The 23,725-nt window shown below is 34.0% G+C and overlaps 3 protein-coding genes and 1 non-coding gene across 6 annotated transcripts; 3 read left to right on the top strand and 1 right to left on the bottom strand.

The window, feature by feature from the left end:
- Positions 1-2,148, top strand: LOC107860000 (AAA-ATPase At2g18193). The gene is made up of 2 exons (XM_016705190.2): positions 1-1,262; positions 1,387-2,148. The coding sequence occupies exons 1-2, from the start codon at positions 279-281 to the stop codon at positions 1,945-1,947; spliced, it is 1,545 nt and encodes a 514-aa protein (XP_016560676.2). The 5' UTR covers positions 1-278; the 3' UTR covers positions 1,948-2,148.
- A 6,754-nt stretch (positions 2,149-8,902) lies between these two features.
- On the top strand, positions 8,903-12,611 carry LOC107860001 (disease resistance RPP13-like protein 4). Its single transcript, XM_016705191.2, has 2 exons — positions 8,903-9,437; positions 9,860-12,611. The coding sequence occupies exon 2, from the start codon at positions 9,908-9,910 to the stop codon at positions 12,452-12,454; it is 2,547 nt and encodes an 848-aa protein (XP_016560677.1). The 5' UTR covers positions 8,903-9,437; positions 9,860-9,907; the 3' UTR covers positions 12,455-12,611.
- A 312-nt stretch (positions 12,612-12,923) lies between these two features.
- Positions 12,924-16,174, bottom strand: LOC107860002 (transcription factor bHLH110). Of its 3 annotated transcripts, none has more exons than XM_016705192.2 (7): positions 15,702-16,173; positions 14,613-15,150; positions 14,356-14,505; positions 13,972-14,040; positions 13,785-13,850; positions 13,567-13,626; positions 12,924-13,241 (listed from the first exon to the last, which is right to left on the bottom strand). In XM_016705192.2, exons 1-7 carry the CDS (start codon positions 15,815-15,817, stop codon positions 13,134-13,136), a joined length of 1,107 nt encoding a protein of 368 aa, XP_016560678.1. In that variant the 5' UTR covers positions 15,818-16,173; the 3' UTR covers positions 12,924-13,133. The 3 variants fall into 3 exon arrangements, with proteins under 3 accessions (XP_016560678.1, XP_016560679.1, XP_016560680.1); XM_016705193.2 differs by having other exon boundaries at positions 13,972-14,037; positions 15,702-16,170; XM_016705194.2 differs by lacking the exon at positions 13,567-13,626 and having other exon boundaries at positions 15,702-16,174.
- A 3,257-nt stretch (positions 16,175-19,431) lies between these two features.
- TRNAH-GUG lies at positions 19,432-19,503 on the top strand. Its single transcript has one exon. It is a non-coding gene; the product is annotated as a tRNA-His (tRNA).
- The last annotated feature ends 4,222 nt before the right edge of the window (positions 19,504-23,725 follow it).

The following is a 23,725-nucleotide window of genomic DNA, read 5'->3' as shown; positions in this document are numbered from 1 at the left end:
TCAATTTAATTAGTACGAATATTTAGATTACTACTTGATTTGGTAAAAGGGAAATGTGAATAACTTTTATGCCAGCTAAGATCTACCCATATATTCGTGGCGACCAAGTTTGCTCTTCCACCGCCCGATTTAGCTGTTGAATTCCTCAATCTTCGCGTATAAATACAACAACCTACGACTCCAACTATACCTGTCTCCCCCCACCAACCCAATCTCCTCTACCGGCGGCCGGAATCAACCCAATTAACAATCTTTGAATTACCGTTTGTCAACCGAAAATGTACGACGTATCAAAAATGCAGAGCACAGCATCAACTTTATTCTCGGCGTACGCTTCTTTAGCGGCGTCGATGATGCTTGTTCGGACCATGGCTAATGATCTAATACCCAAATCACTCCTTACATATATACACTCAGCTATCAGTTATCTCTTCACTCCACTTTCTACCCAACTAACAATCATCGTTGATGAACAGTGTGGAATGACCCGAAATCAAGTTTACGAGGCCGCTGAAATTTACCTCCGTACAAGGATCGGACCCAACGCTGATAGAGTCCGGGCTCACAAAACTCCCAAACAGAAAAACATCAACGTGAGTATAGAGAAGGATGAGGAGATCACTGATGTATACGGTGTGGTACACATGAAATGGAGGTTGGTCTCCGTTGAACCTCAGGATAGACACGGGTACACTCCGGAAAAAAGATTTTTCGAACTAAGTTTTAATAAGAGGTATAAAGAAATTGTTTTGAATGAATATTTACCATTTGTATTGACGAAGGCTAAAGAGATTCAAGATAATGATAGGGCTGTGAAATTGTATACGAGGGATTGTCCTTGTGGTAGTGATGATGATGGGTATGGTGGTGGGGGTGGTGGGGTTTGGGGTTGTATAAATTTGGATCATCCTGCTACTTTTGATACTTTGGCTATGGAACCTGAAATGAAGAAAATGATAATTGACGATCTTGATAGGTTTGTGAAAAGGAGAGATTTTTACAAGAAAGTTGGTAAGGCTTGGAAAAGAGGGTATCTTTTGTATGGACCTCCAGGGACTGGGAAATCTAGCTTGATTGCTGCCATGGCTAATTACTTAAAGTTTGATATATACGATTTGGAACTCACCAGTTTGTATTCAAATTCGGAATTAAGAAGGATCTTGATATCCACTTCGAATCGATCCATTATTGTGATTGAAGATATTGATTGTAGTGTGGAAATGCACGATCGAAATCTTGGACATCAGCCTTCTGACACTAAGGTCTGACTTTATTCCTCTTATATGCATATCAATACTGATTTTCCCTATCAAAGATTGAGTAGTATTTTTTTAATGTTTAATGTTGTAGTTGTCAATTTATGAGATATGTGTGTTTTTCGTGCAGATAACGCTATCGGGTTTGTTGAATTTCATTGATGGATTGTGGTCCAATTGTGGGGATGAAAGAATTATTGTATTCACAACCAACCACAAGGAGAAGTTGGATCCTGCTCTGTTAAGACCTGGTCGAATGGATATGCATATTCATATGTCCTATTGTACTAATCAGAGTTTCAAGATTCTGGCTTTCAACTACTTGGGTGTATCTGATCATAGATTATTCGGAGAGATTGAAAGCCTAATCAAGAATGTAGAGGTGACCCCTGCTGAAGTTGCAGAGGAACTGATGAGGAGTGAGGATGCTGATGTTGTCCTTGAGGGAGTGCTTAATTTGCTCAAGCGAAAAGCTGATGAAGCCAATGAAATCAAGGAGGAGAAGAGTCCTAGCACCCCTGAAGCCGATGACAAGGACGAGATTGAGGAAGAAAAGGTTGACGAAAGTCAGATTCAAGAACCTAAAAGATTGAGAACTGAAGTGTTGGTACGTACTTTTAGAAACCAAAGGAGAGGTAGAATGATAATAGGAAGACCGAATAGAGGACGAAGAGGAGGAGGGCGTTGGTAAGGGAAAAGTAAAATCGAATGATACAGGTATTATACTAGTGATGGTTAATGTGTAAACCGCTTGCACTTTTTTCTTGTTTTTTTGATCAAATAGAAGTGCGTTGCGTCGTAAGAGTAAATAAATTTCTTAACATTGGAGAACCCGGACAATGTAATGCAGATGTTAATGTAACAAGTTCTCGGGAGCTTTCATGGTTCTAAAGTTATCTTACAACATTATTACTAGCATTTTACGAATCAATTGCAGTACTCGCTGCAGTAACTTACTTAATTAACACCAGATAAAGGGATTCGAACCCAGAGATTATTTCTCAAGGGGCTATTTGGTTCATGAGATAAAGATGAGGATAAAATTTGAGATTAAATTTATATTTTGTTTAATTGAAGATATAAATTTATCCCAGGATATATCACTTTATCCCATCAAGTATAAATTTTATGCCAAATTTAATACTGTATTTCCATCTTATCCCATCAAACTTGTGTTGGGTCATGGGCCTTTGTCCCTTCCTATATGAATAAAATGAAGCTCAATTTGGACCAGTTCATAAGCCCATTACTATGGGGCATATATATTGATATTTTTAGGTATTATTCACCATCACAAAAAGAGAGTTTTCAGCAGCCAAAGAGAGAAAAATAAAGTTGATTTTTGCACCTAAATTTCAACCTCAATTGTCAACTTCAAATTGCGATTCCCGCTTCATTTCTTGTCCGATTGAGCTGATTTTTGGACTGCTTGTTCCTCTCATTTCAATCTTTGATTAGGAACTGACGGAGCTTTATTTGGTGGCTTGTAGCTCCTGTTCTTCGTTCCCGAACAGTCACTGTGTTTTTTGTGTTTTCACTCCTTTATTTTTCTAGTGTTTGGTGCTATGGATTATGTATTGTTTCTTGTTGTTTGGCATTTGTTTGGTAGCCATTTTGGAGGACAATATTGTAACTCTTTGGTGATTATAGTGGAGGTTTGGTCTCGTGGTTTTTTACTCTTCACACTGAAGGATTTTCCACGCAAATTTGGTGTCTCGCGTGATTGCCTTTATTCTTATCTTGTTTTATTTGGTTGATTTTTTTGCTGTATATTACTCTATTTTGCTTGGGTTTATTTGTCTCTTCTTGGTTCAAGTTGAAAGGAAAAGTTTAGTCTTGAGTATTTTTCGTTGCTACCCTGTCGGGCTCTTTGATTGTGTGCCCGTCTTTCCTAAAAAGTGGTATCAAAGCGTTGGTTGTTGCTGATTGTAGATTTGAATGATGGAGGTAAATATGAGCAAGATGATGCGTTTGAATGGTAGTAACTATCATACTTGAAAAGACAAGATGAAAGATCTTCTGTTTGTCAAGAAAATACATCTACCTGTGTTTGCATCTACTAAACCTGAATCCATAACAGATGAGGATTGAGAATTTAAGCACTTACAAGTTTGTGGCTCTATCAGACAATGGGTTGAAGATAATGTTAGAAATCATATTGTGAATGAGACACATGCTAGAAGTTTGTGGGACAAGCTCGAGACATTTTATGCTTCGAAGACTGGCAATAACAAGTTGTTCCTTCTTAAGCAATTGATGAATATGAGGTATTAAGAGGACAGTCCTTTTTCTGATCATATAAATGATTTTCAGGATGTCCTTGACTAGCTGTCCGAAATGGGTGTAAAATTCGATGAAGAAATTCAGGGACTTTGGCTTCTTAATACTCTGCCTGACTCTTGGAAAACTCTTCGAGTTTCTTTGACTAATTCTGCTTACGGTGGTATTTTAACTATGGAATATGTTAAGAGTGGTGTCTTGAATGAAGAGATGAGAAGAAGATCTTAGGCCTCATCTTCTTCATTTTCACACTCTGATGTTTTGGTTACTGAAGAGAGGGGGAGAAACAAGTCCAGAGATTCAAATGATAGAGATAAAAGTAGAAGCAAGTCAAGGTCCAAATTCAAGAATGTTACATGTGACTATTACAACAAAAAAGGGCATATCATGAAATATTATTATAAGCATAAGAGAGATATGAGAAGGCAAAAGAAAGAAAGCGATAATGAAAATCGTGCTGCTATTGTTGCTAATAATGTTCTTCTTGTTGCTTGTGGTGAGAATGCCATTAATCTTGTTCGCGATGAGTCTAGCTGGTTTGTGAATTTTGATGCTACTTCTCATGTTACGCCAAAGAAGAAATTGTTTTCTTCTTATACTACAGGTAATTTTGGGATGTTGAAAATGGGCAATAATGATGAAGTTAAAGTACTTGCCATTGACACGATTTGTTTGGAAAGTAACAATGGTTCCAAACTAGTTCTCAATAATGTCAAACATGCTCCATATGTTCGCCTGAATTTGATTTTTGTAGGAAGTCTTGATGATGAGGGTTATGTTAATACCCTTGGTGCTGGCCAGTGGAAGCTTACTAGAGGTTCGATGATTGTGGCTCGAGGTGACAAGTTGTCTAACTTGTACGTATTTCAGGGCTCTACTTCTAGTGGCTTGATAAACTTGGTGGAGAATGATACTTCATCAGAGTTGTGGCATAGAAGGTTGAGTCATATGAGTGAGAAGGGGATTGATAGTTTGGCTAAGAAAAATTTGCTTTCTGGAGTAAAACAAGCAAAGTTGAAGAAGTGTGTTCATTGCTTAGCCGGTAAACAGAAAAAAATTTCTTTTCAGAGTCATCCGTCTTTAAGAAAGCTCGATTTGCTGGAGTTGGTGCATTCTGATTTGTGCGGTCCTTTTAAGGTAAGGTCTCATGGTGGTGCACTTTACTTTGTGACTTTTATTGATGATCATACTCGCAAACTCTGGGTATTTTCTTTGAAGTCCAAGGATCAAATACTTGATGTGTTCAAGAAATTTCATGCCTTGGTTGAAAGACAGACAACGAAGAAATTGAAATGCATTTGTTCAGATAATGGTAGTAAGTATATTGATCCTTTTGATAGATATTGCAGAGAGCAGGGTATTCGGCATCAGAAAACTCCTCCAAAGACTCCTCAGTTGAATGACTTAGCAGAGAGGATGAACAAAACACTAGTTGAGAGGGTTAGATGTATGCTTTCAGATGCAAAACTTCCAGATTCCTTTTGGACAAAAGCACTTAATACGGTTGTTTATGTTATCAATTTATCTCCTACTGTTGCTTTAAATGGAGATGTCCCTAACAGAGTTTGGTCTGGTAAGAATGTTTTTTATGATCATCTTAGAGTCTTTAGGTGTAAATCTTCTGTTCATGTTCCAAAGGATGAAAGGTCAAGGTTGGATGTTAAAACTAGACAGTATATCTTCATTGGTTATGGTCAAGATAAATTTGGCTATCGTTTCTATGATCCAGTTGAGAAGAAACTTGTTAGAAGTCGCGATGTTGTGTTCTTTAAAGATCAAACAATTGAAGATTTTGTCAAAGCTGAGAAGGTTGATTCTCAGAGTAGTGAGAGCCTAGTTGATGTTGATCCAGTTGCTTTCACTACTGCTCCTGAAGAAAATCTTCATGATGATGAAAATCAAGTTGATAATGAAGATGATGATCATGTTCAGAATGACCTGCAAGAAGTTGTTGATACTCCAGTGCAAGTAGATATGGTTGATCAACACCAGTTGTTGATGGTCCAGAGAGTTCTCTCAGACGATCTACAAGAGAGAGAATACATTCATCTCGTTATTCTCTTAGTGAGTATGTACTCTTGACTGACGGGGGAGAACCTGAGAGCCTTGATGAGGCCATAGAAAGTGAAGAAAAAGAAAAGTGGTTTGATGCTATGGTAGATGAAATTAAATCTTTGAAAGATAATCATACCTTTGATTTGGTTAAGCCGTCTAAAGACAAAAAAACTTTGAAAAATAGTTGGGTTTTTCGGGTGAAGCATGAAGATGGTAATCCATTTTCACGGTACAAAGCTAGATTGGTTGTAAAGGGATTTAACCAGAAAAAGGGAGTTGATTTTGATGAGATATTTTCTCCGGTTGTAAAGATATCATCCATTCGTGTGGTTCTAGGTTTAGCTGCAAGTCTAGATTTAGAGGTTGAGCAAATGGATGTTAAAACTGTTTTTCTCCATGGTGACTTGAAGAAATTTATATGGAGCAACCCGAAGGTTTTGAAGTCAAGGGAAAAGAGAATTATGTTTGCAAATTGAAGAAGAGCTTATATGGTTTAAAACAAGCTCCTAGGCAGTGGTACAGGAAGTTTGGTTCATTTATGAGTCAGCAGAGCTTCGAGAAGACTACTTCAGACCATTGTGTTTTTGTGCAAAAATTCTCTGATGGTGACTTTATTATTGTGTTGCTTTATGTTGATGACATGCTTGTTGTTGGTCATAATTCTTGCAGGATTCAAAAGTTGAAGCAAGAGTTGAGTAAGTCTTTTTCTATAAAAGACTTAGGACCAGCAAAACAGATTCTTGGCATGCAGATTGTCCGTGACAGAAAGGCCAAAAAGTTATGGTTATCACAAGAGAAGTACATTCAGAAAGTACTTCGAAGGTTTAACATGGACAAGGCTAAGGTTGTCAGTACACCTTTAGCTATGCACTTCAAGTTGAGCACGAAGCAGTGTCCTTCCAGTGATGATGAGAAAGAAGATATGAAAAAAGTTCCTTATGCTTCAGCTGTTGGTAGTTTGATGTATGCAATGGTTTGCACAAGACCGGATATTGCTCATGCTGTTGGTGTTGGTAGTCGTTTTTTTTTCTAATCCGGGAAGAGAACATTGAAATGCTGTGAAGTGGATTATGAGATATCTTTGTGACACTTCTAGTCTGAGTTTGTGTTTTGGTACAGGGAAGCCTAGTCTTTGTGGTTATACTGATTTAGATATGGCCGGTGATGTTGATACTCTCAAGTCTACTTCAGGGTATTTAGTTGCTTTTGCAGGGGGAGCTGTGTCTTGGCAATCTAGATTGCAAAAATGTGTTGCTCTATCTACTACAAAAGTTGAGCTTATTGCTGCCGTTAAAGCTTGTAAAGAATTGCTTTGGATGAAGAGATTCTTAGGGGAACTTGGTTGTGCTCAAGAGAGGTATGTGCTTCATTGCGACAGTCAAAGTGCCATACATCTTGGCAAGAATTCTACATTTCATGGTCGGTCTAAACACATTGATGTGAGATACCATTGGATTCGGGATGTGTTGGATTCCAAGTTGCTTGAACTTGAGAAGATTCATACGGATGATAATGGTTCCAACATGATGTCTGAAGCTTTTCCAAGAGGGAAGTTTGAAAATTGTTGCATGATCGCCGGGATGGCGGTCTCCTCCACATAGTCGAGAGGGGGAGAATTGTTGGGTCATGGGCCTTTGTCCCTTCCTATGTGAATAAAATGAAGCCCAATTTGGACCAACCCACTTTTGTCCATAGGCTCATTACTATGGGGAATATATATTGATCTTTTTAGGTCTTATTCACCATCACAAAAAGAGAGTTTTCAGCGGTCAAAGAGAGAAAAACAAAGCTGATTTTCGCACCTAAATTTTAGCCACAACTGTCAATTTCAAATTGCGATTCCCGCTTCGTTTTTTGTCCGATTGAGCTGATTTTTGGACTGCTTGTTCCTCTCATCTCTTGATTAGGAATTGACGGAGCTTTATTTGATGGCCTGTAGCTCCTTTTCTTCATTCCCAAACGTTTAGCTGCGTTTTTTGTGCTTTCACTCCTTTATTTCTCTAGTGTTTGGTGCTGTGGATTATATATTGTTTCTTGTTGTTTGGCACTTGTTTGGCGGCCATTTTGGAGGACAATATTGTAACTCTTTGGTGATTATAGTGGAGGTTTGGTCCCGTGGTTTTTTACTCTTCGCACCAAAGAGTTTTTCACGTAAATTTGGTGTCTCGTGTGATTGTCTTTATTCTTATCTTGTTTCATTTGGTTGATTTGTTTGCTGTATATTACTCTATTTTGTTTGAGTTTATTTGTCTCCTCTTGGTTCAAGTTGAAAGGGAAAGTTTAGTGTTGGGTATTTTCCGCTGCTACCCTGTCAGGCTCTTTGATTGTGTGCCTGTCTTTCCTAACAACTTGATGTTGCTTTATTCCAAGACCATAATTCCAGGATAACTTAGTCCACGAACCAAACAACCCAATGCAAATGGTTCAACTCAGCCAATTAGTCTGTGCAATTCATTTGAACGTAAAATGCAACCATTCTCTTAATCTATGGCAAGTTAACAAGATCAAATTACTACTGCTGAGAAATGTATTAATCCAGTAACTCTTAACCAAGACTATATTACAGTCATTCCAACTACCAAGCTTCAGCTGCTTTCTTTGACTCTTTTCACATTGAAATATTGGACTAACGTATTTTTAAGAGAAAGGTCTCAGTTTCATTCTTGCTTTTGTTTACCTTTTCTATTTTATTACTTTTACTGGCACAAAAATGGAAATGACACTATATGGATTATGATAAAAGAAATTCAGTGCAACAGATTATGATAAAAGAAATTCTTTTTCAATCAGGGCTGGTGACAAAACCAGTTGTGGTGCTTGGAATGATCTAAGAGCATGTTTGGGTTATTAAAAGAAGCTGATAAGTAATGAACAGTTTTAGTGACTGAGACTGATCTTTTTATTTTTATAAATATAAGCAGATACTTCTATTTGATAGAAGTGTTGAAATGATAAAGGTGAAAAGGTGCTCGAAAATTTAAAACAATATTAAGGATAAAATAATCTAAAAATTACACAAATACACAAAAATCCCAACATATACACAGAATGTTATGTATATGTCGGCTATGTTATGTATATTAATAGAGAGAAAGAGTAAAGTAATTAAAAAAGTGGAAGAAAGTATAATTACTTTCAAAAGGGTTGGTATTTATATTATTTATACAATAATAATAAGAGAATCTTGTCAAGTTAATAGAACTTATAAGTAGAACATTTTATTTTTTGAACTCATAAGCATTTTTGGTATTTTATCAAATGCATAAATAAATTAAAAATGCCTACTATAAGTTAATGTAAGTGTCTAGCCACTAATAAACTTGCTCAAATGCCCTCTCAATCATATGAATAGCGTCCATTTCTCATTTTCTCCGTTTTCTTTCCCTTTTTTTATCATGCGTTGATCTTCTTCTTCTTCGTGCCTTAGTCGTCGTGTCCACACCTTCCTTATTTCTTTCAACGAAATAGAGCGGTAAATATCGAAATAAATTTTTTTATAATTTGATTTTGGTATTATGATATGTATTTTTAAAGTTTTTGAAATTTGATACAATATACGATATTTATAATAAAATTATTGAAATTATAATACAGTATATTATTTTTATAATTCAAAAATAAAAATTAGCGGAATTTTGAATGTCATAGCAAATGCCCACCCAGCCTTAGGTGATAGGACTCGTTGACTTGGGATTTAGTATTGGAACCGTGTTGGCCCCATTTCTCTCAATTTCTCATCTTCTTCCTTGTAACTCATTTTTCAATCTCCTCTTTTACACTGCAACTTTGAAAGTTGAATTTCTCAAACCCTTTTGGTGACTACTGAGGCAGCATCCTTTTTCACAAGTAAGAGTTACATGCCTCTTTTCAATTTGGCACAGTACATAAACATGTCCTTTAATTTAGCCTTAGATCACATGTATCAGTTTAGTTTCTTTTATTCAGGTGTTGCTAGTACATGTATTTTTACTTCATATTCCATCCGAGATAAAATAATACTGGATCCGGGATATATATTGTTAATGTGAAAAAGAAACTGAACCAGACATTATATATTATTCATACATGATAAACCAAACTGAGGCACAAGTGTGTGTTAATTTAACATGTCAAGAAGATATCATACTCCTTGAAATACTTAGATGTTCCTTTTGTAGCACTTTTAATTGCAAAATTATTTTTTTTATGAAAATGGCAATGTGAAACCATCAGTATATCCCCGAGTCCCTCCACCCCCTAGCAATGATTTGTTTCTTTGGTTTTATCAGGTGAGCCAATTTCACTGTGCTGCATTTCAGAAATTTGAAGCAGAAGAAATGGTGGATGCAGTGGTAACTGTATTCTTGGAGAAACTTCTGAAAGTTCTAACTGAGGAAAGCAGGTTTCTAAGTCAATACAGGCAACAGTTCGAAAAACTCAAGAACGAACTGCTATTCATGCAAAGCTTTCTCAAGGATGCAGAAAGGCTGAAGAGGAAACACGTCACCCTTAAAGCTGTCATGTCCTGTTTGCGAGACTTAATCTTTGAAGCTGAAGAGCTATTGGAGGACTGCCAGAATCAATCTGCTGATAGTGATGGAGCTACTTCATTTTCCACGCGCTTTCATCCCAAAAGGCTATCTCTTCGCCGTCAAACTGGGAAGCGTCTTGCTGAAATCAATGACAAGATCTCGGAAATAAAGCAAAACATTTCGACATACCTTGGAGTGCCACTTATGAACGAAGGAAATATGGAGGCACACGATAATCTAATGACAAGATGGACTTCTTCCCTTTATGACCACACTCAGGTAGTTGGTTTGGAAGGTGACACACAGAAGATAAAGAATTGGCTATTTGAAGCAAGTGATGGTTTGCTTGCCATTGCATTTGTGGGTATGGGAGGGCTCGGAAAAACCACTCTTGCTCAGAAAGTCTTCAATGAAAGAAGTGTGGAAAATCACTTTGAGAGGAGAATTTGGGTGTCTGTTTCTCAAACATTTACTGAGGAACAAGTCATGAGAAGCATATTGAGGAATTTGGGAGATGCATGCGTTGGTGACGACCAGAGTGAATTATTAAGAAAAATAAACCAGTACCTTTTAGGAAAGAGGTTTTTGATTGTTATGGATGATGTTTGGAGCTTGGACAATGCTTGGTGGCAGAAAATCTATTCTGGTCTACCTAAAGGAAATGGGAGCAGTGTTATTGTAACTACGAGAAATGAGTTAGTCGCTCGCAAGATGGGAGTCACAGAAGCAAGGACACATTGGCCAAAATTCCTCAATGAGGACTACAGTTGGTTACTCTTTCGTAAGATTGCATTTGCAGCAACTGCAGGTGAATGCAATTCTCCTGAATTGGAGAATGTGGGAAAGGAGCTTGTGGAAAAATGTAAGGGTCTTCCATTAGCAATCAAGGCAGTAGGAGGAGTGATGCTTTGTAAACCACCCTACTATCACGAATGGAGGTGTATTGCAAATCATTTCCGCGATGAATTGAAAGAAAATGATGACTCACTGATGGCTTCATTACAGTTGAGCTATGATGAACTCCCTCCGTACTTGAAATCCTGTTTCCTCTGTTTTTCACTGTTTCCTGAGGATTGTGTCATACCAAAAGACCAGCTGATCCGTTGGTGGATCGGAGAAAGTTTCATACCTCTGAGAAGTGGTAGGTTATCGACTGAAGTTGGAGAAGATTGTTTCTCACAGCTATCCAATAGATGTTTGATAGAAGTTGTTGATAAGGCTTACAATGGTGTGATCCATACATGCAAAATGCATGATATGGTTCGTGATTTGGTGATCAAGATTGCAGACGATGATTCATTTTACACCCCATCTGATGCAAATTGTCGACATTTGGGTATTAAGAGTGAGATGAATGGGAATCAACTAATGAGCAATCGAAAATTACGAGCACTGCTGACAACCACCAAGAGTGGTGAAGTAAACAAAATTCCTTCCAACATTGCCAAGAAGTTCTGCAATAGTCGACACCTCCAGGTACTGGATCTCTCAAAATCAATTTTCGATGTTCCTCTTTCAAATTTGCTGGAAGGCATTGGATCTGCCAAACAGCTTACTTATCTCAGTTTAAGCAATACACATCCATTGGTTGGTGTTCCAGCCTCCATATCCAAGCTTGAAAAATTACAGATTTTGGACTTCAGCTATTGCCAAAATATGAAAATGCTCCCGTCTTGCGTTTTAACATTTGAGGAACTAGCTGTTTTAGATCTGAACCACTGTGGGTCTCTTGAGTACCTACCAAAAGGATTGAGCAGGCTTTCCAATCTTCAAGTACTGCTTGGATTTAAGCCTGCAAAATTAAGTCAGCCAGGAGGTTGTCGTATTTCTGAACTCAGAAGCCTGACTCGACTGAGAACTCTCAGTTTAAGACTAACTCAAGATGAGGAGATTGGAGATGATGAGGGCAATGCACTGATAGATCTCCAAGAACTTCAATTTTTGACCGTAAGTTGCTTTGACAGTCAAGATGACGGACTAGTCACAAAACTTGGTAAACTTTATCCTCCTCGACAACTCCACGAGCTGATTCTCAAATTCTATCCAGGTGAAACAAGTCCTGAATGGCTTAGCCCTACATCTCTCCCCATGCTGCGATATCTGTCAATCATTTCTGGTGATATGAAAGAAATGCACGAGAATTTCTGGGGTGATCACAGTACTGCTTGGAAAATTGAGGGGTTAATGTTGGAAGCTTTAACTGATTTGAGATTGGAATGGTCAGCAGTGAATCGAGTGATGCCTTCGTTAAGAATAATCAAGGCTAGCTGGTGCCCCGAGTTGGAGTCATTTCCAATTGAAGATGCAGGGTTCAGAGGGGGTTCATGGAAGAAGGAAGAACATAGGGGCTGACAAGAGACACTTGAACTCAATAGTTGCATCATGTTTTTTATCTTAGTTTTCTTGTTTCCATTCTCTTGTGGATCCTAATATATATTATAAATATGTTGTATTCATGATTTTTTTTCCCCTTCAGCTGGAAAAGTTTAATTATACAGAGATTGAAACATAAGCTTCTTTGAATTTTTTCCTGTCAATGCAATGACAGATCATTAAAATCTCATACACGTGACATTTTTCCACTTAGATTTTGTTCACCATCATTTGTTCCGTAAGTTTTGAAAAGTACAATAAAATACAAGAGTGTTCATTTTCCTATTCCTACATTTCTGCTATTTAAATGGAGCGATATGGACAGATAGCATTTTCAATAAGTCGGGGTAAAAAGAGTAAAGTTACTTGAGTGGAGTGATTGTAAGTACCTCCTCCAATCCTTAATGTACATAAAGAGCCCAAAATATTACGCGGATAGCGCCCAATATAGATGAAATGAGAACTACTTCAAGAATCTGGATATGCCCATAAGGAAAACCGCTCTAAATCTTTCAGCGATTATTGATAGCAAATTAAACATATATGCCATGGTAAACATTATCTGCATGATTTTGGGCATGAAAAGTTACAGTAACTGTACAATTTGTCCTACCATATGCTTCCATGGAAGTCAATGGAGTCATTTTTTTCCGATGTTTCAATCGCAGGAAGAAGTGATGTAAGAAGTAAAAGATGTGGGCACAAGGCATAATCCTCTACTCTCTAGATCTAGCACTGGCTGACACTTCGTGTCTATGCTTGAATCCTGTCACACCAAACACCAAATGAACATTAATTTGCTTGATTCCCATAGCTCTACAGTTGCTATACAGTTTAAGTTGTCTATATATGCACTAACATGTAAAATATATTTATACAATTAAGTCACTTATAACATACTCTCTCAATTCCAAAATACCTGTCACGCTTCATCATATCAGGGGCACACTTGTCCATTTAAAGTTATAATACAATTTTTTTACACTAGTATAATATTTAATACCTCGAGGGAAGTATGCATTATAGCTCAAAACGACTAGGCGTAGGTCACTAAAATTATCCCTATAAATTTTAACACATCTTTCACTTACCTTTAAGTCTACATGATGGAGATTCCCTTGACTTGACTTCGTGTAAGGCATGCTTAATGTCTGCATTGTTATGACATTAATAGAAGGGAAACTAAGAAGCTATAGGGTAACGCAACGTACGAAAATCTCTTAGTAGGGACTTTTTATATGAATCTTTTTTGAGGAAAACGAAATTCAAGATGAATTTAGGAGGAAAATAATATAGCTGGGTATATTACCAGGATTTGGTCCTGAAGGAACTGAATATAGCCAATGGCTTCTGTTAATACTGATGCAGTATCAGTCTGCATCATGGTGGGAGAAAACAAAGAAAAATCAGCATGGTACAAACATTAAAATAGTACAACTGTCCTCTCCTTTTGCCTGTCTCTCATTTTAGTGGATTCTGATGGTAAATATTATTACCTTGCCGAAAGGTGCCACTAATCTGTGTAGAGCTGAAATCCTGTCTCCTAATTTTTCCTTTCTAACCTGCTTCAAAACAACATGTAAACTGTCTGAAGACGTAACTAACTAAGTAAATAAAAGCGTGCAACATTTAACAACTTAAGTTTTTTTAGATGAGATAGTCACACAATCCAACATGGTACGAAAGAAAGAGGCTCTCGTGATGGGCCTGACGAAAACATATTAAATAATAAAAATGTGTTATCTCTAATATGATATGGATTTTGGATGAAATAGTCACACGCTACAAGATATATAACCTCGATAAGAATTTTTGATTGTCATATGGGAATTTTAACTAGTATATATATACTTCAATTTCTTTCGTCATTCGTTTTTCACCTTAAGCATGAATGTGCTCGAAGATTGCGATGTGACTCGAGGCTTCTTTGATGCTTCTTGACATGGAGTAGCTTCCTCTTCAGCAGAATAATTAGATCTCTTTGCTTTTAAAGAAACTCCAATGGTATTGCTAACATTTGATTCGATGATCTGTTGAAAGCAAAGACGTACATGAACATAAATAATTAGCAGCAAATTACTGAAGAAATTGCAAGAACAAAAAACAACAAAAGGAAATTAAGCAAGGAGGTCTTTACTTTGTTGGAGCTATTTGAAGATGGACTATGGGCTGATTCTGGCAGTCCATCAGCAAACATCCTGTCTGTAGAGAAATGGCCAAAGCTATTACCATTACTATCATGGCCACTAATACTATTCTTGAAAGTTAGGCCATCATATGCTAACTTCAACCCCTGGAAATCTGTATGTTCCATATCGTTGCTTGAGATATAACTCGAATTAGTTGCATCAGCAGCAGCTGCTAAACCGGAAAAAGCAATGCTAGTTTTAGCATTGTTCATATACGAATCTTCGGACAGAAGATTCTCATTCAGATCAAACGCATGTTGTTGTTCGTTTCCAAAGTAACTCTCTTTGAACAAGTTGTTGCTTAAACCATTCATATCTTTCATCTTGAGGAAATAATCATTTGATATTATGCATCCGGCCTTGTTATTTTTGTAATCCAGCTGAACGTTGGATAATTGATGCCCATCCTGGAACATTGAGGTGTTCATTAACGGAAATGTGCCGATGCTTCTTTTCATGTGTCCCTTGTAGTAATATTCTTCTTCCCTGCAGTATTATTATATAGATTGAATATATATGATAAATTACATCACAGCAAACTTACTGTGCATATACACCAAAAAATAAACCCTAAAATTCAATTTAATCATATGAGTATTTATTACGACAAAACAAAAATAAAGTAACTAGAATGATCTAAAAGGCAATTGATAATACAGTTTGCTTCCTTAACTCAATCAAGAGGACCTCTAGAGTCCACTAATTCACTAGGAGTGAAAGTAAGGACTGCCATTAAAGCAGCTCAAGCAAGATTGTTATATATATCCATGTGAATCATTTGTCGTGCATCTAGTAGGAATTGAAACTATGAATTTGCCAAATTATGATTTGACGTCTTTTAACCAAAGTCTTTGATTGATTACTCCATCAGACTTCGTATTCAAAGCAAAGAGAAGAGCAAGTGTTTGTATTTAAATTAATTTTCTACTTGTTCTTGCCCATAAGAAAAAACTTGAGCTAGGAAGATCAAGAAGGAAAAAAATCTTAGAAGGTGATAATATTTCGACACCAAATGAAGTAGAACTATAAAAACTTACGAGGTCATGGTTGAGTTCCAATCATGTAAAGTTGAAACTCCAGCGAAAAAGGGATACCCAGAAAGCTGTTGTTGCTGTTGGAGTTGACGATGATTATGAAGATTCGTAGAATCCATGGCCAAATCTAGAAAAATGATTCGGATATCAAAAGAAAAAAGGACTTCTTGAATGGCTAGCTACGTTTAACTTAGTTCTTTCTCAAGACTATATATATTTTCTGCTTAGCATATTTGCGCATGAGCACTAACACATGGTCGGTGTAGTTAGGAACACAGAAAGACTGAGGGGAATTAATGGACACAGCAGAGAAAGGCTGAGACAAAAGAATATAAGAGAATTAATGTGGAGTACTGGAGATGAGTGAGTGTCCCTATTCATTTGCTACTATTTTCCTAGCAGTATAATATTCAATGATGGCAACCTCAGAAAAACATGTGGAATTTGAAGTTTAGAAGCTAAGCAAACCAACCTTTATATATATGGTGGAGAGTGATGTAAATATGATGTACATATGTAGTCCATTTATATTTGTTGACTCTATAATTTGCATATCCCTTATCAATTTTTTATTTTTATTTTTTTAAAAAAAAATCAATATCCTAGCTAGCTAGCTATATAGGTTCTTTTTACCTTCATGATTAAACTACTGAACACAAGACAGGTTAATTAAACAAGATATATCCCTCTTATTCTTTTTCTTTATATGAGGAAGCCTTTGTTCAGAATCTCACCATGTTAACTCATCAACTCTAGAAGGTCGCTCGTGATATCATGGTAATTAAGAAAATGAACCGAGTCTAATTCAATTAAAAAAGTAGCCCGGTCATGATAATAACTGTCCAAAAATATTTAGTGAGACTCAGACGATAATCCATTTCCTATGTACTAATAGTTAATACATATAGTCCTAATGCCTCTAGAAAATTTGTTACTACTACCAATAATCCTATTACCAGTACTGTGTGCTGTGTGCATGCATATTGCAGTAATTCCATAGTTTTTCGTTGTACTTTGTTTATGATACCGTTCCTAGTTGAACCAGTGTAGACGATCCTATTCCCCAAATTGCATATGGACAGCAGATGTCTCTGAGTACACATGCATTGTATTCTCTAGTTGTCCTTATTCATAGTTAATTCATCCCTTTTCCCTGTCCCACTCTATAGTTTTAGATTCTCACAGATTTTGTACTTACTTTGCTAGAACAATTAAGTAGATGCACATGCAGATTTCGTAATTGCATATGCAAATTCTTTCAGTTTCTTTTTACAATTGTTTTTTTAATGGCACAACAACAGTATAATAATTTCGTAATGTTCACTTGTGAAAGGCCGGAGAACTACTTAATTATACCCAGGATTGAGCTTATTTTTCACGTTTGCGTAGGCAGTGCTTCTTAATTGTAGATGCAGTGCTATATATGTTTACTTGTTGATCCTTTTTTTTAATCGTATATGTGTTTTGCCGACCTAAAAGTTTGTTTCAAGTATGCATCAAACCATTTTGATGGCATGCAAACACATGTTTAATTGATAACACGTTACTAAATTGAAACACAGAATAGTTAATTTGAAAGAAAATGATGGGATTTGAATCGTTTAGTAGACCTTTCTTTCATAGTGGCATATATGTATAGTTCATTCATTTAAAGTTGAGAAAAGCTAAAGCCAACAAAAGATGCATATAATTTATAACATGAGCCAAGTTGGGAAAGATCAAGAAAATGTCATAATTCGTAACTATCAACATACAATTGATTTGGCGGTTAGCATTAAAAAAGCTCTTCTTTCTTCAAGGTATGAAATAGACATTAAAAAAAAATGGACATCCCTATTGTATTCTGGATGAAGTCTAACTATCAAGAATTGATTTAACAGTATCAACTGTAGTCCACCCCATCTACCCTATGTAGGGCTTTTAATAGTTAAATGCATATAACAAGGAAAATGATAGCAATTTTCTAAGGAAAAAGTAGGGTATTATTGAAGGCGTGTTAACATAAAGGGCCAAAATCAAGTACCCCACAAAAGGTAAACGTCAGATAAAAAAGGTATAAGGAATAATCAATTACTAAATATGAAATAATGGCCCATATTTTGTCCTCTATATTTTGGCCTCTTCTCAATTGGCCTCATTGCTGAACAACCCCTCTACTTTTTAAGTTTTTTTAAGAGAAAAAAAAAAGGCTGTATATTCTAATGAAGGAAACGTACAAACTAAATCAAACACAATAAGGCGGACAGAATTATTGATTGAAATATCCCGCACATTATGCTGAAAATTCTAGTACTTCAGACTGAAATACATTTATATTACATAAAACTAAGAAACATGTTCATGGGTTATCTAATGAAGTTCATAATGTATAGCCCCACAACTTGCTTAAAATTCTAGTGGAAATTCATAATTTACATACTCCTATCCTATATATAATCCAGAGAAAATATTCCTATGATATATGCTACATAGAATATACATTCTAAAGCATCCAATCATACGAGGCATTAGAAATGACCAAGAATCTTTTGTGTTTCTTTTAATCTTTTGTGAAAGGTTTATGTTGGAAGAATTAACTCTCATTCCTCTTACCAATTTTTCATTGAAGATGATAACACACAGAAGAGAAAAGGAAAGAAAGATGTCAATAGCAAGTCAAGAACCAAAGAGAAACTCAATGGACTTATGTCTGAAGACAGCTGAGAGATGTGGTAAGATCAGAAGCACATAAATATAACACGATGGATTAAATATGCACCGTTAGATTCATACAAGGACAGTTGTTCATATTCTAGATAATTCTGTACAAAGAATATAGTTAGTTATAACAGCTATGTATTCAGACAAATAGGAATTAGAACAGTGTACAGTATTATTTTCTTATTTTGCAAGAAATACTTGTATATATACACATCTTTGTACACATGGATTAATACATCATAAGAAAATTTTTCCCTAATTCAGCTTATGATTTCTTTATAGTATCCGAGTCAGACCCACCCAATTCATTGTTTTCGATGTTGAGCCTCCCATCTTATATTATCCATCTGAACATGCGGGGATTTTGAAGTCCCACATCGATGGGTTAAAGGGTCCTTGGTCCGACCTTGGGCAATGCTTTGCTAAATAAGAAAAAAGAAAGAAATCCCAGTAATCTAGACATATAAGTTTGTTCTAAACTCCCTTGGGTTGTAGACAAGAAATGGAATCCTAGTTGGACGCACTATGATATATGGTTCGATTAATTAAATACCCAAACGAGTAATATATTCAACAATCATTGGAGTGCTTGAATTATGCAAATACTGTAGCTATTACCATCATTATCCATTCACTTTTGTCACCCACGTCTACTAGCAAATATTTCAGAGCTCTCATTAATTTTTCATTTTCACTTTCTTCTAATCAAACAATGTCCTCAAATTCTGACTTAGTTGAATACGTCTTAATCTTATAATTAATATTTTTATTTTAAAAGTTTACTTTATATGTTCCTGGCCGTAGACTGGGGTGAAGCTATCTTTGGCGAGCAGTTCATCCAAACCTCCTTAGACAGAAAATTATAATATTTATATATAATTAAAATTATTTTAATATGTTCGATTTATTCGTATGCTTCTGTCACTGGCTGTAGAACTAATTTAAAAGGTTTATTAAGACGTTCATTGTTTATTAGGTGACTACTTTCTTTTCACAGAATAGTAATGATTAATTTTAGAGCTACGAGCACCAAGTGGCTGTAGTTTAGTGGTGAGAATTCCACGTTGTGGCCGTGGAGACCTGGGCTCGAATCCCAGCAGCCACATTTTTTTTCCCCCCAATTAGTCCCCTTTTCACTATTTGCTTATGAGATTTATAAGAAATTAAATCCTCTTATTACTTTACTTAGGTCGATAAATATATCATAAAACTCTATTATGTTTCCAGAATGGTAATTACTAATAACTATGTCTAGTTCAAAGAAGAGATTTGACATGAAATTTGCCTTCAAATTATTTTTTAAGTAAAAAATTCCACATGAATCTTTTTTTTTTCGTTTGGTGAAAATTTTCGATGACTTAACAAAGAGTAAGAAGGCCCGCAATTTGAATGAGAAAAATTAGTTTAGTGTCAGTTGAACTACATTTTGGTAAAATGGTATGACTTACTAATTAATTAATTGTCCAAATTTTCTAGATCTAATTGTAAGGTAGAAATACACAATTGAGTAGAGTTATGTTAGACATACTTTTCAGTAGACCTACTTCCTCCTGCATGCGTTGTCGATTTTTTATTATTACTAAGTTGTTACAAAGTTGAATTAAGAGTTCAAAACAAATTAAAGCAGCCTTAATCTTATCTCTGTTAAATGAATTGTTTTAATATAGTCAACTCATGAAGGAAATCCATTAGCCCAAAAAGAAAACCAATCTACAAAACAAAATGAACCAACTCACACCAATATTGATGATTAATGAACTACACTCCAAAGAAATTGAACCGATAGAAATTTTAATCATGTGTCTCACGTAATGTGTGTTACTCAAGTGATGGTGTTCACATATTAATTAGAACTAATTAAGACGTCTTACTTTTATTTCTCTCCCTATAAAAACGTCTTCAGTATGGGATGAATTCAGAGATTTCCCACTATTTTGGGTTTCGTTACTAATCTCCTTTGTCATTTATTATACACACTTATTCTCTTATTTTAATTTTTTGTAATAATTCTGTTAACTTACTTATTATTAACATATATCAAATCATTATTGGTATTATTTTATACCTTTTGATATACTCTTTTTCTATTTAATTTGAATGATGTTGTTAACATCCTTTTTCTTTTGAGAAAAAAAAAAAATAATCTAGTGGGTTGAAAAGTAATACATATATAGGATAGAATATCTCAAAATCGTGTAGAATGAGAGAAAAGATAATACCATGATGCATTTTTTGTCAATACTAATATTAATGTTGTGTATGTGGTACGTAAGATGTATAGCCGTCCAATAAAGGAAGTACAATATCAATAACGACTTTTAGATAATTTGTTAAAGTAACAATCTTATTTGTGAAATTATAAGTGTTATTACTCCATTCGTTCATTTGTACGTATTCATACTAAAAAATTTAACTTTAATAAATTATGTGTATATTGTAACCAGAGTAGCATGGCCTATGTCAGCACGGACCCAACGTTAAGATATTTTTACTATGTATAGTAAGTTAAATTGATATTAATTTGAATTATGAATTATAAAACATGAATACACAAAACATATTAACTACTTGGTGGTATTTTTCAAGGAGCCAAATCTTACAAGATAATTATTTATAACTTACTCATGTAAACAATAAAATTTGATGCATTTGGAAGTTTATATCTTTAATCATATGATTGAGATTTGCTACATTAAGTAGAACATTTGAGATTAAAATTGATACATAAGACTTGACGTTTGTTGTATAAAATAGAGAATAATTGTTGAAAAGGATAAAGGGTTGTCTAGTTACTGCATATTACATCACATGTGGATTGCAATTAATAACCCATATTGTATTCCCTTACTAAACCGCCATAAACATCATTTGCTTTCATTTTCTCCTTCTCTTTTATTTGTCAACTTGTTCTTTGAACTTAAACTAAATTAATATTTTAAATTCAAATTTTAAGTGTTTCAAAAATTATATAGAAAAGAAAATTATAAGTTACCATCTTTCATATTAATTTAAATTATCTGACTATGAGAACACGTTAATACATACTTATGTAGATATTTTATTGAACTTTACTTTTGTATATGTTCCTTCTATTAAAATGTGGAGTCGTTTGTTAGAGTATACAAAAATAATGCCGATAGAATATATTAATAATGTTTGCATGAATAATGTTTGTATTAGTAATATTGGTATTATTTATGCTAACATTATTTCTTATACACTGTTTGATGAAATGTATTAGAACTTGCATTTTTTCAATTTTGATATATTTAAACAAAAGTTAAAAAAAAAAAAAAAAAAACCCAGATGGATTGCATATACATCCTAAGATTCAATCGGTGATCTAGCATGAGCTCAATATATGTTTTTTTTGTTTTAATTTATGTGACATAAATTGAATTTAGATAATCAATCATACTTTTAATATGTTTTTAGACATTTTAAGTTGTTAATATTGTAATCTATAATATTTTTTGTGTAATTTTTAAATAATATATGTCACTCTCTCTATCCAACCTTTTGTGGCATTGATAATCAATTGTATTTTTTTAAATAATTTAATTAGTAATTATTGTGATTTATAATATTTTTCTTCTATTTCAATTTAAGTGACACTGATATAATTTTGAGAGTCAACCAAATATTTATATCATTTAAACTTTTTAAGTTGTTAATTATTGTGGCTTATAGTATTTTTTAAGTATTTTATAAAAATATATAATAGATTAAATTAATTTTAGACATTTCAAAATTTTAATTATTATAATTTATAATATTTTTTATTTAATTTAAAAAAAATATATGCTACACTCCTTGTCTAGAGCTTTGTATCACATCGTCAATTATATTTTTTAAATAATTTAAATTTTTAATTATTATGTAAAACTTTTTCTACTATAATTTAAGTGACATGGTGCTTAGATGACCATAATAATTTATTAGAGATGATATAGTAAAATCATGATTGAAGCAGCAAAATAGACATGTCTTAAATAACTCACAACAACTAATTAGAAGTGATATAATAAAATTACTACAAAAGATACTTGTGAAAAATAAAAAGTAAGTGAAATCTCATATAAGACGTCAAGTTATTTTAAAATATCAAGAGTTAACTTAGCATTTTATACCTATTTTATCTTTTTTAATTAAATATTATTTATTTATTTATTTAATACTTAGATGACTTGTAATAATTAATTAGAGGTGATATTTAGTAAAATTATGATTAAAGAAGCTGAAACAAACATGTCATAAATGTCTATTCTATTATTTTATTAGATACTATTAATTTTTTAATATGTAAATAATTTATAATAATTACTTATAAATAATATAGTAAAATCACGGAGCAAACAGCTAAAGCCAACTGGTCGACGGAGAGCTACTTTAAATGCTTAGATGATCTATAATCATTAATTAAGGGTGATATTTAGTAAAATTACGATTAAAGCAACTGAAGCAAACATATCATAAATGTCTATTTTACTTTTCTTATTTAATATTATTAAATTTTAATATATAAATAATTTATAATAATTAATAAAAAATGATATAATAGAAAGTAAAATTACGATTGAAGCAAATAAAATAGACATGTCATAAATGTCTATTTTTCTTTTTCTTTTTTTAAAATTAAATATTATTATTTTTTTAATATATAAATGACTTATAATAATTAATTAGGGTTAATATAATAAAATCACGATTGAAGCAATTAAAGCAGACAACATAAGCAGACATATCAGAATTTTCTCTTCTATATATTTGGAAAAAAAATTAAATTAGGTGAAATTGTAGTAACAAATAAGAAAGAAAGTAAGTTATATGTTTGATATGAAATTAAATAAAGAATAAAATTTATTTAATTGTATCAATAATTAGTTTTTACTATAAATTATCATCTTAATAATCAATTTCCTTAAATATAATATATTTGAAACAATTTTATACAATAAAAAGATAAATAAAAATAAAAAATAAATAGAAGATAGAGGGTCCACGTGTGTAGAAATATATGCAAGGGCACATGTGATGGCATTGTGGTAAATTTTATACTTGACGTTGTTTGTAATTAAAGAGAAAATTTTTGATGAGGTTCAAAAAATAAATCATAAAAAATTATTAATTTGAGTTTAGAACTTATTTTAAAGACCTTAATACCCTTAATATTAAATTTAAAGACAAAAAGCTCACATATTGAAACCTTTGCTTCTAATATATAGAAATGTATACTAGCATTTAAAATATTGGGAAAAAAGTTAGGAAAATAATAGTTAATGTTAGGGGAACAAGTAGGAAAATATTATTATTCTTTGCAAAATTTG

The sequence above is a fragment of the Capsicum annuum genome, chromosome 2 (assembly GCF_002878395.1).
Source record: "Capsicum annuum cultivar UCD-10X-F1 chromosome 2, UCD10Xv1.1, whole genome shotgun sequence".
NCBI classification, from domain to species: Eukaryota; Viridiplantae; Streptophyta; class Magnoliopsida; order Solanales; family Solanaceae; genus Capsicum; species Capsicum annuum.
The sequence above is the reverse complement of the archived record's forward strand: the minus strand, read 5'-3'. Positions and strand labels throughout refer to the sequence as shown.

What these genes read in the sequence shown, in the direction of transcription:
- LOC107860001 (XM_016705191.2), top strand. Translation starts at nt 9,908, where the DNA reads ATGGTGGATGCAGTGGTAACTGTATTCTTGGAGAAACTTCTGAAAGTT.
- LOC107860002 (XM_016705192.2), bottom strand. Translation starts at nt 15,817, where the DNA reads ATGGATTCTACGAATCTTCATAATCATCGTCAACTCCAACAGCAACAA. An exon ending in TGGAACTCAACCATGACCTC is followed by an intron (nt 15,151 to 15,701) that starts GTAAGTTTTTAT and finishes ATAATACTGCAG; the next exon opens with GGAAGAAGAATATTACTACA. An exon ending in TCCATCATGTAGACTTAAAG is followed by an intron (nt 13,242 to 13,566) that starts GTAAGTGAAAGA and finishes TTGGTGTGACAG; the next exon opens with GATTCAAGCATAGACACGAA.
- LOC107860000 (XM_016705190.2), top strand. Translation starts at nt 279, where the DNA reads ATGTACGACGTATCAAAAATGCAGAGCACAGCATCAACTTTATTCTCG. An exon ending in ATCAGCCTTCTGACACTAAG is followed by an intron (nt 1,263 to 1,386) that starts GTCTGACTTTAT and finishes TTTTTCGTGCAG; the next exon opens with ATAACGCTATCGGGTTTGTT.